Source organism: Pomacea canaliculata, linkage group LG3 (assembly GCF_003073045.1).
Source record: "Pomacea canaliculata isolate SZHN2017 linkage group LG3, ASM307304v1, whole genome shotgun sequence".
Taxonomy (NCBI): Eukaryota; Metazoa; Mollusca; class Gastropoda; order Architaenioglossa; family Ampullariidae; genus Pomacea; species Pomacea canaliculata.
The window spans coordinates 2,746,577-2,766,375 of record NC_037592.1 but is presented as its reverse complement, the minus strand read 5'-3'; the positions used below and the strand labels follow the sequence as shown (position 1 = coordinate 2,766,375).

Sequence of the window (19,799 nt, the reverse complement as noted above, 5' to 3'; positions counted from 1 at the left end):
TGAACTTTTCCAGCCATTTTCCCCAATTTTCTTCTGTCACTTCTGGGGAAAAAAAGGGTTGCTGTAGCTTTCCTGCTTTTTAACAGTGAGCTGTGTGTCTTCACAGGAGTATGGGAGCAGGGAGAGTGTAGCATGGATACTGACTGTGGCATCAGAATGGTGTGCGTCAACAAAACCTGTCGTTGTCAAGATGGCTACGTGCCTAGAGTTGACCACACCTGTGGTAAGTCACAATTCCATTTAGCTGACATCTGAATGACCAGTTTCACAACATTGTAATACAAAATACATCAACTCCTTACCCACTGTCTCAATTCACAGTATTGCCTGTTTGCTGGCCATAATAAAGTTAAATTTGCAAGTACTTTTCATAATTATATATATATAACTGAATATTTTAGTTTCAGTTCTGTATCTTATTTCAGGGAATAGTGTAGGACATGCATGTACAGTGATCAGTGAGTGTGGGAACAACATGGAATGTGCTGGAATAAATGGTTCTAGTGTCTGTGTCTGTTCTGACAACTTTATTCCAGCCTCAGGAGGACGTTGTGGTAAGTGATGCTTTCTCTGTTACTTTTCTTGACTTTTTCACTTCCTTTTCATTTTTTAAATTATTATTATTTTTAATTATTTCTTACCTTTAGGAAGATACTGAAGTTCTCAGAAAAAGGTGGAAAAGGTCCCCATAACTGGGGTCTTGGACAGTTTGAGAGAGCTCCTTTATCTTGGGAACAGTTTTGGAGATGGTGTTGCCAATATCCTCACTGCCTTACTTCCTCAACCTTCTATCGTTGTCAGGCATGAACTCCACAGCTGGGTCGATTGGAATTGATTCGCTGCATCACAATGGCATTGAACTGGCGAGCTTGAACCTTCTATCTTCTAGGCTATCCACTCTCCTATTTTGCACAGCTTCTTACTGAGCTGAAGTTGAACTATGTGTTCACAGGAGCATGGGAACATGAAGAGTGTGGCACAGATGCTGACTGTGGCAACTTAATGGTGTGCATCAACAAAACTTGTCTTTGCCAACATGGCTATATCCTCCAGTCAGACCACAGATGTGGTAAGACATCATGCCACATATATTTTTCTCTAGTTCCACTATGTAGTTCACTAGTTTCCTCGGTGTGAAATCATATTACCATTTGAATTCTGTGTTTAGACTATTCCCTGGAATTTTCTCATACCTTTTTACACCATTGGCATTTCTGTTTAAAGTAAATCAAAATACCATTGGTGATATCTGTGGCATTAACTACCAAAGGCTTAATTTGCTGATCCTAACATAGATTTAAGCTGCTGTGAAAAAGATAATGAAATGAGTTTTCTATAAAAAGTAATAAACGTTAATTTGACGTCCATCAAAATCCATTGAGAGCAAATGCTCTGAACATTATGTCTGCATCCAACACACAGGTAGAGCAGTGGGAGAATCCTGCTTCTTCAGTACTGACTGTGGCAGAAACATGGATTGCCTTAGAATTGCAGATGTTGGGGTATGCATTTGCTCCACAAACTACACAGCCAGTATGCATGGCACTTGTGGTATGATGATGATTTTCCAAACTCAGTAGAGACATTCAAACTTTTTCTTTTTATGTTATTATTATCAGAACTTACTTTTATTTCACCTCTTTAACCACTTTTTGGTAATGACTGGCTTTCCTCTTCAGAATTTTGTCAATGAACTTTTTAACTCATTCCTGTGGATATCAGTTAAGAAATACATGTATCTTCAGATAACCTACTAATCATCCAAAGTAGAATATTTATGCTGCTCAGGAGAAAACTATTACCACTAAGCATAAATATTATTCTTAAAACAACGTCTGTCAACTAAAACATTGTTAAATATGTTTATTGGTCTATACATATCATCTCCTTTTTTTTCCCTAAACTATACTACTGAGTACTGAAGACAGTGACACACCACAGGTGTTACTGAAAACTTTGGCTGTATCACAGTCAGATGATTATGTAGAAGCAATGATATATAGAGATGAGTGTTAGAGTCTCATACTCAAAGCATTTTAAACAAGCACAAAGGATGTTTTGTACAGTGTTGCCAGTAGGTGCCAGTTGCAGTATGCCACAATTGTGGTCCGAACATGGAGTGCACAGGGACCCAAGAGGATAAAAAATGTACCTGTGATGCAGGGTTCATACCTACAAGGCAGGGCTTGTGTGGTAGGTCACGAGGGTTTTAGAACATGATGAGGATGCATGCTAAGGAAAGATTCGCCGTGTTCTTTGATCATTTTCGGGGTACAGATTTTATGATGTCACTTATTTGGAGGATACGTTTATTGCATACATTTTAACCTGCTTTGTCGAGTAGTCTTTGGTGGAGGGAGTAGTTGGGCTGCTCAGTTCTATGTAGTCAAATTGTACAAGGCTGATGCTGTCTAATTTCTTGTAGAGAATTTTCAGGTTGCCACTGTTTATTATAAAATATTTATGGAGAAGTTCATGTTGGCATAGTGACATTTTTGTCCAGGTAAAGCAGCGGGCCAGATATGCAAACAACAAGCGAGTGTGGTGACAACATGCTGTGTTTCATTGCTTACGAGCAGCCAGTTTGTGAATGTTCTGCACAGTTCCAGAGAGACATGTCTATGTCTTGTGGTAAGAACCAGGGAACACAGCCATGAACCTGCTGTTTTGATTCAACTCAGATTAGTTTATTTTAGAATAAGTTAGATTTTTCTGTATTTACCTCAGATATTAATTGTATAGTAAATCATAATTATGCATGAGCTGTCATAGTTTTTGCAGCTACTGTGTTTGACTTGAATTATAAAAATATGGTCTTTATTCACTTGGAATTTTCGCTGTTATTGTTATCTTTGCACATAAAAATATTTTCCAAATAATGATGTTTCCAATTGTTAAATATATATGGTTAAAAATCCCTGGTGTAGTATTGTCATCATTGTTGTGGATTGTAACGAAAGACTATAGACTCCATTTTTGTTGTGTTCATGCACTGTACAGTACGGGTTCCACAACGAATACTGGGCAGTGAATGCAGACAGGTCAGTGACTGTGGTCAAAACATGGAATGCAGCCCAAGCAATGCATCAGGCCTTTTTATCTGTCAGTGTGCAAGCCAGTTCTTGCCAAGTGCAGATATGGAATCTTGCTGTGAGAAGTGTTCTTAGCATGAAAACATTTTTTGAAAATTGTCTGGTAAACACTTGCACTTTAAGATAGTCCTGTTCAATGATAATTAAAGTTTGCATCTGGCTAGCTGAAAACTATGGTAAACTATAGTTTCAGAGTTATAGATGCTACCATTCATTAACCAGATTTTAATTAAAATGTCAGCAACACAAGACAAGTGTATGTCTATGCATACTTCGTTATGTAAACAAGACCATGTCAAACAATGCACCTAACAATTAATGGTAATTTTGATTTTGAATAAACACTGAGGTAAGTTGTGCTTAGTCCTTCTAGAAACTGCTGTTGTCAAATAAAAGATGTATCACTGTTCCCCACAGATCACTTCAACCAGACATATCCTCCTCAAGGCTCATCTGACTGCAAGCTGAATCCACAAGAAAACTCAGGTGATTGCATGAAGGAGAACCCTGATGAGCATCCTGAATGCGACATAGATGAAGACTGTGATGAACACCAAATATGTGTGGATTCGGTTGATGGCAGAAAGTGTGTGTGTAGAGAAGGCTTTCATGTCACAGATAGCGCGTCTGTGGTGAGACTGTTTTTCTGTTTTGTTACTACTTTATTTTGTTGTATATCTGGGTGAGTTAAGTAGGTTAAAAAAAATATTAACCAGCTTCAAGTTTCTTCTAGCACAATACACAAGGCAACACTCGACACCATGGACTGAAACTTATGTGTATATTTATATATATATATAGGTGCATTAGCTCAAAATATTGACAGTGGCAGAATAAAACTGTTATATGGGAGCCCATCCAAGTTCATGAGAGATGATGTCACTGGTGGCTGATAGTTTTGATGACAGATCTCACCTTATCAGATGTGTATGGTTTGAATTGACTAGGGAAAGGACTGGGTGACAGATGCTCGACCATGGATGAATGTGGCTTGCACATGGTTTGTATAGGACAGCCAGGGGCAGCAACATGCAGATGTATGAAAGGAATGCAAACCAAAAGTGACCAATCGTGTGGTTAGTCACAGAACTGTTTCATCAGTTTGTTGGTCTCTTTTATATAATGTATGCATTTGATATATATAAATAACTCGTTTACATACCAATATTCTGTTACAGCTTTGATTTGTCAAAATAAGATTAAAAAAAAAGAAATCCAAGCATAGATTAACATCTACATAACCGCGTATGATGAACATAGATATGGCATGTGTGCTGATAAATGATTTCATAAACAACCCACCTTGTACGACAATAATAGATGTGTTTTACTTACAACAGGGGGTGTCCTAGGCTCTCCCTGCACAGGTGCCCAGGACTGTGGGGATGGTATGGAGTGTGCTGTGACTGGACTAAACAGGACATGTAGATGTAGTCTGCGCTATGTGGCAAGGCAGAATGGTTCCTGTGGTATGTATTCTTGAGATGTTTTTGTGCTTGCTTGTGTGTACCATTTGATGATTATATCATGCTACATACTGTACTATATAGGCAGGATAGAAATTATCCATGTTCCTTTTTGTAAGTGTGGTTTGACCAAAGGGTTGAGAAAGTCACTTGTGTTTGACCACAGGTCTTGCATTTGGACAGCATTGCTCAAGGAACGAGGACTGTGCTGATTATATGATGTGCAGCAAAACTGCACTTAGCTCTCCTGCTTGCTCCTGTATTCAGGGATTTATAATTACCAGCTCAATGTCTTGTGGTGAGTGGTGCATTTTTGTGCTATTTTCCTCAGCTGCTTGTTAAAATTTTCTGGTTTGGTTTTATGAAGCAGACCTCAAAAGAATGAAAAAATTTAATTGCAAAATGCAAGATCTTTTACCACTGGTGATTTGAAATCACATTTGTTGTAATGGGAGTCCAGTCTACTTTTCCTCTCTAGTAGTTACAAACCTGTCAATACAACTAATTTTTAAAATGTTATCAGGATGACTTACTAGAAAAATTTATTTCTATCCCTGTATTTTACCTAAACATGTCTAGTTAAAATAAGCACTGCTGACTTGCAGTTTTCAAAGGACAGCCAGGTGCTCATTCTGGACACAGCATGCAGAACTCAACCTTCAGCACACTGCTCTTTCTGTTTGTTATCTGGACTTGTCTCTTGCCTACATGAGCTAGATTACAGCTCTTTCCAGGAGATCTTATCAAACAGTTGCTTCTTTGAAAAACAAAATTGCTGCATGGAAAAGATATGAAAAAATACCAAAGTCTTTTCTATGTAAGCTGATATTTAAGATTGAAGAGTATTACAGGCTATTGATATAGTTTACATATTCAGAATATATGTGTCACTTCTACCACTTCATACTTCAGTCATCTTCAGATACGGCTGTTGCATGAGCATAATACTATGTTGTAATAAGCCAATTAGTCTCTCTGTGCAGTGTCAGTTCCCCTATATCCCTTGACTGTTCACAAATTACTATAAGACTCGGAAAAAGTTAAGTTTACTTGAAGAAACTTCCTGGTAATTACCAATAGAAACAGCAGCTGTAGCACAAGGTTACTGCCACACCACCCATTCATAAACTATGCTGCCCTGGAATAGAATTACAAAAGTAGAAAACTGACGAACCTTAAGCGATGATTTTAAATTGTTGGTAGTTTAGGTATATTCAAATGCATCTTGTTCACTGAGTGGAAGAAACGTGAAGGCAATTTATGTAGTATACTTTACATATGTTCACCAAACATTCAAGCAATTTTAATACAGTTATCTTGAACCTAACTTACATGTTTGATCTTTCATCATGTGCACAGAAAAAACAGTCACAAAATAACACCAAAGTATTGCCAACCTCTATCAGAGAAACATGATTTTGTTTCTGAGTTTATACAAACTAGATTAGTAAAAATAGATTTCTTACAGATGACCTTAATAACAAGGCATTTAAATAAGTGATCACCATCAGAAGGCAATAATTAATCTAAGAATGCTGATGAAGCAAGAAAGACAGCTTCATTCAGATCCACAAAAAAAGGCATCTTGGATCAGAACCATCAACATCATGATAATATATATATTAGCTAGTGGAAATCAATAATGATACTGTCATCCACAGTAGTAACAGCAGGGAATTTGAAATACATAAAAGAGAACAGAATGGACGACCTTTTACATTCCAAGCATTCTTTTTCCTTTCGTCTCAATTTAGTTTTTTTTAGAGGGAGAGGTATGATGGTGCTGTAGGGACAGCAAAGGCACTTGCAGGAAGAGAAATAACTTCACAGAAGTAACATTCTCTTGACAGCCTTTAAGACAATAAGGATCAGCAGTTGCTGTTTTGATAAGCATATGCGAGATGATGTGACCATCAAATGTAACTGAATAATCAAAACAAAGTAAATGTTACGCTAGGTGAGCTAAATGCAGATTCATACGTTTTACACTAGTGAACAGACTGTGCATCTAAGTACATCACTCATCTATACTGGGATATCTCCCCTGTTCCCAAGTATTCAGATACATTTATAATTTTGATGAGGTTGATTCCCTCACCCAAGATGATTAGTGAAGTCTATTTTGTGCTGTTCAATGCTAGCAAAGTTATGTCAAAATCTGTTCACAAATAGCAATTTTCACAATTGTGACAAAATGTATCTTTACTCTAATTAAGATTTTTTATATGTTGAACAGTAAACACATTTTCCAAGAAGTGTTTTGAACTTGTTTTAAACTTGATCAGCTGCCGAATGCCAACCAGCTATTCTGATATTCCTCACAGTTTAGGATACATGTTTTTTGACACAAGAAATTTCACATTAGCAATAACAGCACATCAACAATACTTTATCAATATCCATTTTGTCCACACAAAGACTTCTTTTGTCTGTATTTTTACTGTTCATTTTTAAGCATGTCTGTGTACATTTGTTGACTTGTGCATGATCATGTGCATGCAAGTGTGCATGTTTGTGAGAAAGCTTCAAACTTTCATAAATTTTTAAGAAGCTTTTTACTGTTTGTTTCACTCCACTTATATTAAACCAAACTGGAGCACAAAAAAAGGTTACTAATAAAACAAGCTTTAAACTTCATTTTTAACCAAAAACCATGTCAAATGTCTGCAAGTAAATCACAGAATACACACCTCAATCACAACCACATGAACTGTGATGTTTCTAAAATACGCATCACAATCTTAGTTCCTGGATTCTTGGTTAAGGCAAGTATGAGTTGATATTAAATTGGTTAAACTAAATATAATTTATAACCTTAAATTACAAACACTGTCATAAGATAAAAACATTCAGTGATATGGATTTTGTGCAGTTCTCCTCATCCCACTGTAGTTATTATTTGTTGGCAAAATGTGGCATAACATTTTATGTTCAACCAAAGAACTGCAAAGGTAAGTACATTTATAAGTACAAAAACCTTACTATCAGATGTGTGATTCTTGAACAGGTCATCTTTATATTTATCTTTCAGTGCATATTGAATGATGGTATATATATATAAAGAATTACATTAACACATTAATGTTTACAAGTAAGAATCATTCTGCACACTGTAATTCATAAGAAATTAATTCCATAAAGATTTTATGAGTCATTTTTGAAGTTTGATTCAGAGATTGAGGGGTAGTTAAAGCAAGAGTCAATAAAGCTAAATAAGTGGAATGGATTCCTGGTCTGCAATTCTCTAAATCGTCCAACAAAGTATCCTTAAACCCACATGTACCATTTACACTGCAAACATCCAATCACATACTGAATCTTTGTCAGAAGAGCATCTGCAGAAAGGCACTACCACTGTATCTCTGGGATGTGATCTTGCTTATAGCTGGACTTGCGTGGCTTGCGCACAGGGGGCTTTCCATTACTGCCAGTCTCTGGCATCTGCTGTGAGCTAAGGTCTTTTGTCCCCAGCTTCCCTGTTATTGTCTGTAATTCTTGTCTTATACTATCAACTAATTCTTTGGGGGATGCACCTGGCGCTAAGCTGGCAGAGATGACATCCATTTCATCTTTGTCACCAACATTTCTTGTGGGTGGCTGGTGGATTGGAATGGAAGCATTTGCAAGGCTGTCTTCATGGGATGGTGCTGAAGCAAACATGTTGTAATCATTATTTGTGTTCAGGGAGTCCTCTCTGTATGTGGGATATCTGGACTCGGAGGCTCTAAGTGTTGGAATGCTGTTGTAAGACTCTGTCCTGGGATAACCAATGTCAGAAGTCTCTTCTGAGTCAGCTACCAGCTGTCTATCTTTGTGTAAAACAGCTCTTGAACTGGCTACACCTTTGTCACTACCACTACTGTTTCTCTTGTGAGAAGTAGTGTTCTCAGGTTGCTGATGAGTGCGAATGGTGGGGCGCATGGCTGAGTACATGTCTGGTGTAGCCCAAGTCTCTGATTCAGAACTGTGGCTGTGGTCTTCTCTTCTGCTGGTGCTGGGATTGTAGATGGCTGTGCATACACACACAGATGAGCATAATGTTGCATGGAAAATACACAAAAATCTAAACAGTGACAATTGCCTACAGACTGGAAAATAAAGACAGGCTGACATTTGTGCTCACGTGCACATACACGCACATATTTACATGTTGGCTCTCAAACATGTATACACAGTCAGCCAAGAAGATATGCAAAATCATTTCAAGACATAAAGGTCCACATTTCACATCCATACAGATTTACTTGCCTTGTAATCTGTCAGAACAATGTGTCCTGACTCTTCTGATGCTCTGTAAGGATTCAATGAGACCAGACCCTCAGGATCATAGGCGCCATGAGTGCGGTCCACGTAGATTGGTGTGTGCTTCATTTCTACAAGAAATCAAGTTCACAAAGTGACTACTATTCACACAAATATAGCCACATATGAAATATCTGGAACTTGCAGATCTTGAGGTGTTCAGTAATAAACACTGATAAATGCAATGAGACATCATGGAGCTATTGATACAACTTGTGTGGATGCATATGGCAATGGCCATCCTTATGATGCACACAGCTCTAGGCTAGCAGTAATTCAAAACACCATCCTTTGTAATTGGAGACTCCGAGGCTCTGCCAGGAAACGTTGCCCTTCATAGTCAATATTATCCAGAAACTGTGTCCTCTGTGTTCCATACTCTCTAGAAACAGTTTACCCATGTGTTCATCATTCTCAATAAAGAAACAACTCCCTTTATATTTGGGTTTTTTAGATTTATATACTTCAAGAGTGGTCCAAGTGCATGATGAACATCATTTACCTCCAGGTTTGGAGCCAAAAGTTGTTTCAACATCAGTCAGCACTCCTTCTGAGACTTTGCTGAAACACAATGTATTTACACTAATTTACACAACAGTCTCTTTATTTAAGCCTATAACAGCTCTGCAAAATAAATACAAAATACAATACAAAATAATTTTATCAATCCTTTTTGTCTGTAAATGATACCATGAGAATATCACTTAACATAAAATATTAACACACGCTATAAAACTGACTACATGCAACTCATTTATGCTGGCACTTATTTCTCACAATTGGTGAAAATTCATAACTGCCATACATTCATATTGCCACTCAAAATATGAAAGTAGAGAGATGAGCATAGGTTAAAATGTTCACATATAAATGGACACTGGATGGACACTGGAGTCATCACCAAATACAAGTTATTCTTTCACAAAACTTACAGTATGATAATTATGTCATCCGTCTACTACATTCATGACACCCGCCATTATTTCTTGATATGGGCCTGTTGGTAAGGGAGCATGTGTCATATGTCCCAAAGAATGCAATGCATGTGAAGATGCTATGAGGATGTGAAATCATGCAACATGATACAACCTTTAAAGTTAATGTCTTACTTATCACTTGGCTTTCCCCTTCTGTTATCATCAGCATTTTTTAGAGAGTCCTGTCTTGTTCCTCTGGTAACATTTTCTTGTGCATCAGCAGATGTCACCACTTTATTTCTGCAAAAACACTTGGATGTGAGATGTGAGAGTAGTTCTCAGTAATTAGAAATCAAATGGGAGATAAAACAAGTCTTTTAGAAAAGTAGACTCAAGAATAGTTATCTAGAGTTGGACACTGAGAGGGAAAAAAACATGAAAGCGTTTCTAATTCACTGATGGAATCATTTACAAACCTCCTGTTAATGTTCATGCTATCTTGAGTAAACGATGTGAATAAAGGTATGATGTCAGTAGTTGAAATGAGTGGGCTGTTTACTGTTCATTTGCTGTTAAGTGCTGCTCCCAGGTAATGATACTAAGAGGTACATTTATATATTTCTGTATAGGGACAAAAATGGTGCACTTGTACAGTACAATTATATACTTAAACAGCTGAGCTTTGAGCACATGAATGTGCAATATTGTTGCCAATACTTCTCACTCTTAAAATTATAAAATTCACAATAACACTGTTATTGTATCCCTTCGCTGCTAAGTTTAGTATTACTACCATAAATAGTGACAAAGAAGCACACTTACCCCAAGTTTGCCTGGTTGTTGGACAGAAGAGAGAAAGCATCATCAAGCAGAGAGTAGATACGGGACTTCACTTCATCAAGTGACTCGGATTGCTGTGGTGCTGACTTTGGCTGTAAACCTGATGGTTTATTCTCATCTTGTTCATAGGCTGGATTCTGTGAAAAATACATGGGTAGGTTGTCTATACATAACTCATCTACACTTTTTGAATCAGGCAGATAACAATTAAAAAAAAATGCATTAACATATGCTGGACTAATGAATAACAAGATATAGGTGGACTATATCTGACCAGCCAGTAGATCCTATAACAACAGGATAGGTAAACACAGAGTTTAAGCAGCTGCTGAAATACATCAGAATACTATTTTTTAAAAACAAATAACTGAAAACATGTGAATAGCAGCAGAATAAAACACAAAATTTACACATTCTCCCTGGAATAATGTGTACATACCACCTCTCCCTTTTTGCTTCTCCTTTTAGACCTGAAATGTGAAGAAAATAACATGATGACTATTAATTAACATCTCAAGATAATAATTAACTCTTTGCCTGTAACAGATTTCATTAGAAAAATTTACATCCATATATATGCTTGGCACAAAAATATGTTGTATTCAAACGCTAATACCTAAAAACCCATAAAAAAGACAACCATAATTCTCACGCCATTTCAAAGAGCATTTCTGAACCTGTTTAATATTGTATCCTGCAAGAGGTATTTTCTTTGGGGTTTTTTTGGTTGTTTTTTTTTTTGCAGTAAGGAAAAGAGGGTAACTGGCTGGAGCAGAGCTGTGGTTATAATGTTCTGTCAATAGGCATGAATTAAAAATAATTACACTCTAAATAAATATGAATACATAAATAACTCAATATTTTATCAGAAATGTAACCAGCATTCAAATAATGCTTACATGAAAGTAGTTCTTTTCACTTTTTGTAGTATAAATCTGTTTTAAAATAAGCATCAAGGCCCTAGACTGATTTTAACTTTAATTTAAGAAAGTAGTTCATAGGGGGAAAACAAATTCCTCAAGGGACCAATGTTACTTCTCTTATCAACTTGTTGGTTCTCGAAAAGCCTGATGTATTTTGCAATGCAATTGTTTGTCAAAAACTTGCACAGATTGCCAACAGTGCATCATGCATGCACTTATAATTTCAAGTGGAAAAAGTAATGAGAATAAAATATCCACACTTGATATATGATAGTCTCGGCGCAATTCAAGGGAACCATACAGTACACAATACAAAATTGATAATTGCAATTCCAACTGGTCAGGCCTACCATACCTTTTTCTGTCACTGGCTGCTATAACATCTGGTGGGGATTTACTGTCACGTGGTCCCAACACTTTGTCAATTTCTTTTTGTGCACGTTCATATGCTGTGTGGGCATCTGATGGAGGTACTGCCATGCCTTAGGAAACAGAAAAATAGTACCATAGTACTATTCAGATACAATATCTTATTCCAAACTTAACATGTAGCTATGGATTTTACTAAGGTTGGTATCTAATGTTGCGATTTGTTTCTAGCATTTTCCTCTGTATTATACCATTACTATGATTTCAACAACTGCCGCAGTGATAAGACAGATGCTACGAAGGATTTATATGGCCCAAAATCAAAGTAATTTATATATGCTTGTCTAAACACAAGGCTCTTTAGGTGACAAGCGTTAAGGTTGTGGTCAAGGTCACTTGCCTGCCTCCATCTCCTGCTTTTTCTTCAACCTCTGCCTCTGTTTATTCTTCTTTCTCTCTTCTTCTGCATTATCATGGAATGCATCGTCCTCCTCCTGAAAATGTGAAGACTCAGAATAAAACTGTTCTGTACTCTGCTGTATGTGTGAGCCAAAGACAGTTTTAATGATCATCTTTCACCTAATGCTGACATCCATTTATTCAATGCTAAACAAAAACACACTAAAAGCCTCATCAATTATAATGTAAATATGTTGTGTTAGTTACAAATATGTCAATTGGGTGGCTCAATAAATATAAAGTACTCTTGTCCCCAAACTGGAGATGTCAAAAAGGTTAAACAGGCAAACATCAAAAGCTCAAAAAAAAAAAAAAAAAAAAAATTCATTATTTTAATTAATTGCAAAACAAAATTTATACACTCTGAAAAAATTACTGACTGACAAGCTGGAATAACTACTATAAAATATTGCCACACATAAATAAAAGTCATCACAAGATGAAGACCTTTCAGTCAGTATATGATGTAGCATTAACAAACTGGCCACTGCTGTTAAAAGATCAGATAGATACCTCAAACGAGGTCTGTGCCTGATAACGAGGAAGTGTACTACTGGCTGAGAGCTCCATGTTTTCCACACTCTGTAGTGCAGGTTCCATGGGGCTCATTTCTAGCTCTGCAAAGCAAAAAAAAAAAAGTTGTCACCTCCTAACCTAAAGCATCCCTTCATTTACATAATACATACAGCTTCAAACAGCTGAAGCTAAATATTCCTCTTATGATTGCTGTTCAGTAAAAAAAGTCACTCACCCTCCCTTCAGGTTGTGCCACACCAGACTCTTTCACACGTTTTTTCTTGACTTTTAAGGTCCCTTCCTTTGTGTTCTCTGGATGATTTTCTTCATTAAGAGCTCCATTCAAGGCAGAAGCTCTTTAAAAACAAACAAACTTAGGAATTTACATGAAGAAGAGGATCTGCATGGTGCAGTGCCAATAAGGATAGCTTGACAAGTGAGAAAAGTATAGGAGGAAAATATGTATTTGTGTGTGCATGTGTGTCCGCATGCATGCACGTACATAATAAAATAGGGATCAATATTAATTTTTGAGAAAGGGTGGTGATTGGGGTTGGACTATGGTTACATATGGGGAGAAAGTGTGTGTAACCATACCAGCTGGGGACCTACAACATTTGTTGCTGGGGAGGCTGGAAAGTATTTTATGTTAAGGCCTTTCTTTTTTGTTTGGAACAGAGAACATCCACAAATGAGAAAAATTCTCCATTTTTTTCCTGTGGATGTTTTATTATTTTTCAGCCAGAGTGAAACTGGTCTTTTACTGAAAACACAGATCTGCAGCTCAATCTACTAGTAGAGTTAAAAACTGGAGAAGAGATTAGAGGAGAAGAGGGAGGGGGGAAGAGAGGTATTTAAACAAAGAAATTGTAGGGAAGAGAATAAAAATGTTATGCCCCCTCCCACTCTCTCTACATGTGCAAGTATTATCAATATTCATGTAGATTGAAATGTAATAATCAGGAGTAAAACCCACTTGTTTTTCTTTAAAGATCTTCTACCCTTCTTTTGAAGATGTGCCTCAGAGGGTGGTACATCAGGATATGGGTTGACTTCATACACCATTTTCCGTGGTCTAGACTTAAGCAATCCGTTGGACTGGCTGGATGAAGGCCTTTCTTGATTTTCACTGACATCACCCTCTCCTCCCTAAACAACCACACATCCTTAGTGTCAACCATAAGCAAGCAGAAGAGAACATTTTAAGAAGACAGGTATATCACAGACATCACAACTGTAATCCTGTAATCTTAACAATTTTAAGCTTAACAGTTTGTCCACCCTGCGATATCTTTCCCTCCACACATGCATGCCTGCGCAAGTATATGAACATATTCTCAGACATACACAATCACATTTTCTTCAAATAAACTTTGCTGAACACTTTGCTACTTGTCACTTTCTTTAGGATGTAAGGACATGATTTTTGGATTTACAAAATATTTGATTCCGCCTTCCCATCTTTCAATATTATTGCAACATGAAAAGCTAATACTGATCATACCTGTTCGTTCTTACTGTTCTCTTCATCATTAGGTTTATCTAAAAGTTCATCACCTGGCTTTACTGCCTGCACTGCAGATCTTCCACAACAGAGAAAAACCATAACGGCTATCACTTACCGAAGACACACTTTATAACCTTGCATTTATTTCTTTGAGTCAATGATTCTGTGTAGAAATGTTTATACACTGACAGTACAATATTTAATCTTTGCTTGTGTAGTTAACGGTAAAAGACTTCCCTGCCATAAACTGAAGATGAAGTGAGACTTCAAAGAAATTACAATTTCAAGCCCTTATTAAACGATTAACATAGTTTCGTGCGTGATTCTTGCAGACGACGCCTGACACCCTTCAACTATTGGTAAAGAAACCCTGGCTAGTGCAGCGCCATTTTTGTTTTTCCACTTTAGTAAGTCCTTGACGACAAGGTGCTTTCATTTGTTGATGTTTGGTTTGTTTATCTGCACAACGACTTCCTTTCGGTTGTTCAGACGTGTCTCGACAGGATTCAGACAACCGTTATACAAGGGAAGGAAGCAATGCTCACCAAGCAGCGTTACTAGTTACTTCCCTTGAGTCGTTGTTATTTACGGGGTCAAAGGTCAAGCATTTCGCTAAACTTCGTGCAGGTAAAAAAAAACTTCTTTTTATTTTCCCCGCCAGCATGATGTGATTGATAATGTGTTCAGACTTAGGAATTTCACTAGTGAGCTCACTGTCCGGAAAAGCATTCAACTCCGAAATTAGCGAGAAGTCTTCTCATTATGTTTTAATGTTGAAAAGTTGGACTTAGTTAATTTATACCCTAATTACTTGTTGACTGTAACGCACGCATTTCCTTTAAGAAATGGGCACCTTGCTTGTATCACTCATTATATACATGTCATAAAAGCAATAAAGCATTACCAAAACTATACAGCAAATTTAATTAATTATAGGGGGCTGGGGAAGGGGAGCAAACTCCACGACAGTGAACGACGTTCACGTTCTTGCCTCCTCAATATCCATCCCACGCCATTATAATGTATAACATGGTCTGAAAAAACAGCTGCAAAGCTTTTAAGTATTGTTCTAGAGTCTAGACTCAAGTATCGCCAACTAATTAAGTTTTTTTTTAATTCCTAAAAGGCAACAGTTGACGATATTGATGGCAAGGTGATACCACAACCCACAAGTGAAGTGTGAGCTCTGTGTAACAACTCATACACTAGATTTAAAATAATATTGGCGCATCGTGCATGCACGTGCACACATCGATGTGCATGTGCGGACAAGTGCACGTGCACACATAAGCCCATACAGACGTGTGAATATTCAACATTAAACCACGCACGCACGCACGCACGCACGCAGGATAGTCAAGTGGTTACAGAAGTCGACGCCGGGTCGATACCCGCCTGTCACAGCGTGTTTACCTTTCCGCCACCCCTTGTTGATACCTGTAGAATGAGCACCTTTAGAAGCTAAGGGGAGGCAAGGAAGCGAGGGAAGGAGATGGGCCGACACAGAGACAGGTACACACATTCAAAGCGATTGCTACTGACCGGCCCATGTTTGACTGTCAGGAGGTGAGGCTCGTTGTGGTCAGTCTGACCTTTCTCCCGTCTTTGCTGCGAATGGCGGACCAGGAGGCACACTACCAACACCACGAGTATCACCAGGACCACTGGCCCCAGCACTGCCGCAATGATCCAGAGCTTCTTGTCCTCGCTGGTGGCTGTCGTCTGGGGCTGCACTGCCGCTGTGAATAAGAAAGAACTCACCTCTAGCCACTGCCTGCCGACCTTCTACATTTCAGGGTTTAGATATATCATATATGGTCAGTTTGTACTGTATTTTCATTGCTCTCTACATTCTGCATTATTTCTTCATTTAGCTTTCACACAAACTGAAAAACGAGTGTTGTGATTCAGCGCCACCTAAGCAGACTATTAAACATCAACACAGCTTCCTTTTATGCGCATATGCCGGAGGAACCCACTCTTTTTCTTCCCTTTGTTAAAACATCGAACTTTGAACCAATTTCATTTTAACTATGTGAAAAAGCATCCTCTTTGAAATCGCGCAAGTATTAAATAAATTTTCATTTTGACAAATATCTTTAAAACTTGTACGAAGCCATTCCGATGCTTACGTTCAGCGACGGTGACCACCACGCGGTTTAGCTCGAGGGCCACCTCCTGGTCCAGTAAGGTGTTGAGGGTCTCAGAAGCCTGTGCCCCCGACAACATCTTGTCATCCTTGGATACCGTGTAGGTGAGGTTAGCGTTACTGGGGTTAGTCGTCTGCCGCTGAACGCGCTGCATCTGACGGACAAAGTTCAAAGTGGGTAACACCAGGATAAAGTACTGGCATTCGTCACTTTGCAATACAAAGATGAAAATAGTTGACAGCGTATACACCTGTTACCCTCAACTAACACTGGAACTTCTGCGATCACATGACCAAAGTCTGAATGGCGTTGTGGTCGATACAAATGACGAATCGGACATCAGCGAAGTAACACCATCGTCAAATTTAATCGAGACTAAACAGCTGCAAACGGCTTTAAAACTGGACAGTCAAGCAATCTAGTCCACTTTCAATGTAGGGTGAGTGGCTCAGCAGACTTAGTACATTAATAAAAAAAATTACAGCATAAAAAACTGCTCTTACTGCGACTTCAACATTCCCGGCAACAGCTCGCTTGCTCCTGCCAGAAGTTGACACGAGGACCATTTGCCACAGCAAAGCGGACCTTCTTCTGCGGGCCCCTCCACCAGCTGTTTGCCGTTCGAACGCAGTCTGATACGCCCTCGCCAGACCCTCCTCCATTTTGGTGACAAATTCTGGGGAGGTGATGTTGTCTCCTGACTGCAGCTTGATCACTGTCAATAACGACGGACCGCTATATTGTACACTTCGTGATGTTTCTCCTTATTTCATGTTGTAATATTATTTGTCCATGACTTGATTCACAAGAATCCAGACAGAAATATGACGAATTTAACGGGAATTTTCCGTTTGCAATATAAATTTGTCTATTCAAAGATATTGTAAATCTCAAAGTGTGAATTATTGGTTATGCCCGAGGCTAATCAGAATTACATCTTTTCTTTATTATTAGTACACAGACAACGCCTTTCCCGTCCAGGAGAAAAAACAAAAACGTTATTGTAAATTGTGAAAACAAGGGAGGAAAAAAGAAAGGGGATGGGAATGAAACAGAAAGGGGATGGTGATGAGGAAAAGGGAATATAGCGTCGGGGGATGGAGGGGAAACAGGAAATGTCTGATTTCTGTCAACTCACCGGTGATAACAAGAAAGTCCAGGCCAGGCACGGCGGTTGTAGAAGCGGTGGTCACTACTTGGGATGTAGTTGTAGTAGTTGTAGATGGTGTAGTTGGCACTGATGATGATGGCAGGATCTCTGTACTTGATGGTAGTATGGCCTCTGTACTGGATGGTTGTATGAGCGCTGAACTTGATATTGGTGTAACCTCTGTACTTGGTGATGGTGTAACCTCTGTAGTTGGTGATGCGATGATACTTGGTGATGGTGTAAACTCTGTACTTGGTGATGGTGTAACCTCTGTACTTGGTGATGCGATGATACTTGGTGATGGTGTAAACTCTGTACTTGATGGCTGTACGACCTCTGTACTTGGTGATGGTGTAACCTCTGTACTTAGTGATGGTGTAACCTCTGTACTTAGTGATGGTGTAACCTCTGTACTTGATGATGATAAGATCTCTGTAGTTGGTGATGGTGTAACTTCCACACTGGACGACTGTATGACCTGTGTACTCAAGATCTGGAAAGACGTGCTGTCAAATGTACTAGATGGTGGTGCACCTTGTGTACTGGATGATAATATGGTTTCTGTACTGAATGCTGGTATAACCTCTGAACTTGATGTTACGACCTCTGTACTTGATGTTATGACCTCTGTACTTGATGTTATGACCTCTGCACTTGATGTTACGACCTCTGAACTTGATGTTACGACCTCTGTACTTGGCGCTAAGATACCGGTACTTGATGATGGACCGAACTCATTAGTGGAGGTCTGGAGAGACATGCTATCAACTGTACTGGATGGTGGTATGATTTCTGTACTTAACGATGATATCATCTCTGTACTTGGTGACACTAAGATCTCTGCACTTGACGAACGTATGGCCTGTGTACTCGAGATGTGGAAACTCGTGCTGTCAACCGGGGTGGAATGGATGACAGACACTTCCGATGGTGATGCTGTCCAATCAGAGCTGTCCAAGCGTATATCGCTGCTTTTATGAACGATTTCAGACGACAGTGATATAACTTGTGAGGTAGACAAGCCCTGCTCACCATCGGACAAACCTGAAGTCTGCATCTCCGAGACGAGCGTCGGTGATTCTGATAAAGATGACAGAGTAAAGGACTCTGTAGAGAAAGTGTTGATAACAACTTCTGTCTCAGGTCGGTGTGAGGGAGACGACGACTCCATTACTGCAGAAGATATTGTAAATGGCAACATCTCAGTAGTGGATGTGGTAGATGGTGAAATCTCCATAAACGATGTGGGTAAGGGTGATATCGCCACACTAGAAGCAGTGAATGGTGGTGTCTCCACGCTGAAAACCGTAGTGATCGTCTTTACAATCAAAGATGTGGTGGGGACTGTTGTCTCTACACTGGATGTAGTGGATGGCGATGACTCCGCACTGAATGTGGTGACAGGTGATATTTCTACAGGAGAAGAAGCGGCGTATGGCGAGGTCTCCACACTAAGAGATGTGAACGGTGAAGTCTCCTCACTAGAGAGGCGCGTGGCTAGAGAAGTTATTTCCCATTCTGCTCCAGTAGGAGATAGTTCAGAATAAAGCGACTGCCTGCTGACCTGCACTGTGGAAACGACACTTTCATATGATGACATCACAGTGTCACGTGAATACGACCGTGTTTCTAGACTCGGTGAAGTCTCAGTTTCTTGAGAATAAGGCAACGTTCGTGAACTTGATGACCTTACTTCAAAAATGGATTCATTCTCAGTAGGAGTTACATAATATGTCTCCGACACTGTCATTTCTTCCGACGGTTGCAGCAAGGTTACTGACGACGGCGTCAACGTAAGTGATGGCGACAGTGTAACAGCAAAGGATGATTCACGAGAAGATGAAACGGGGTTAGTGCACTGGCAGTGAGGGCCTCTGATGGCTGAATTCCCGTTGTGTGTTCCACCAAAGATTCGTATGTAGATATGGACACCATGGTCCCGGTCTGTGAAAACATTGGTGAGACTGTCAGAGAATCCACGACAGAAGAACTCACTGACACAAGATGTGTCTCTGAAATGGGCGGAGTCTTTGAAATGATTGACGTCTGACTTGGTGGAAACTCTTCCAGACTTTGGAGCGATGAGCCTGTCACCACTTCTGAAGAAG

General features: G+C 39.0%; 4 protein-coding genes across 5 annotated transcripts in view; 2 read left to right on the top strand and 2 right to left on the bottom strand.

The window, feature by feature from the left end:
- Positions 1-6,810, top strand: part of LOC112559539 (transmembrane matrix receptor MUP-4-like) — a 17,698-nt gene extending 10,888 nt beyond the window's left edge. Inside the window, exons 8-19 of one of the 2 annotated variants that reach the window (XM_025230870.1) lie at positions 107-223; positions 426-554; positions 953-1,069; positions 1,423-1,551; positions 2,067-2,193; positions 2,504-2,631; positions 3,001-3,150; positions 3,510-3,724; positions 4,040-4,168; positions 4,433-4,561; positions 4,725-4,856; positions 5,164-6,810. In XM_025230870.1, coding sequence (XP_025086655.1) covers positions 107-223; positions 426-554; positions 953-1,069; positions 1,423-1,551; positions 2,067-2,143 — 569 coding nt within the window. In that variant the 3' untranslated portion in view covers positions 2,144-2,193; positions 2,504-2,631; positions 3,001-3,150; ... (3 more) ...; positions 4,725-4,856; positions 5,164-6,810. The remainder of the gene's footprint in view (positions 1-106; positions 224-425; positions 555-952; positions 1,070-1,422; positions 1,552-2,066; positions 2,194-2,503; positions 2,632-3,000; positions 3,151-3,509; positions 3,725-4,039; positions 4,169-4,432; positions 4,562-4,724; positions 4,857-5,163) is intronic. The other variant, XM_025230872.1, reaches the window with a different exon arrangement.
- On the top strand, positions 2,523-5,270 carry LOC112558642 (adhesive plaque matrix protein 2-like). The gene is made up of 7 exons (XM_025229213.1): positions 2,523-2,631; positions 3,001-3,150; positions 3,510-3,635; positions 4,040-4,129; positions 4,433-4,561; positions 4,725-4,856; positions 5,164-5,270. Exons 1-7 carry the CDS (start codon positions 2,523-2,525, stop codon positions 5,268-5,270), a joined length of 843 nt encoding a protein of 280 aa, XP_025084998.1.
- On the bottom strand, positions 5,816-13,240 carry LOC112559540. Its single transcript, XM_025230873.1, has 10 exons — positions 13,120-13,240; positions 12,882-12,985; positions 12,310-12,403; positions 11,896-12,022; positions 11,057-11,087; positions 10,600-10,754; positions 9,970-10,077; positions 9,363-9,421; positions 8,807-8,931; positions 5,816-8,568 (listed from the first exon to the last, which is right to left on the bottom strand). Exons 2-10 carry the CDS (start codon positions 12,975-12,977, stop codon positions 8,395-8,397), a joined length of 969 nt encoding a protein of 322 aa, XP_025086658.1. The 5' UTR covers positions 12,978-12,985; positions 13,120-13,240; the 3' UTR covers positions 5,816-8,394.
- On the bottom strand, positions 12,980-19,799 carry LOC112558641 (probable GPI-anchored adhesin-like protein PGA55). The gene is made up of 9 exons (XM_025229212.1): positions 18,098-19,799; positions 17,680-18,025; positions 17,045-17,256; positions 16,524-16,695; positions 15,984-16,176; positions 14,389-14,467; positions 13,861-14,033; positions 13,120-13,240; positions 12,980-12,985 (listed from the first exon to the last, which is right to left on the bottom strand). The coding sequence occupies exons 1-9, from the start codon at positions 19,439-19,441 to the stop codon at positions 12,980-12,982; spliced, it is 2,646 nt and encodes an 881-aa protein (XP_025084997.1). The 5' UTR covers positions 19,442-19,799.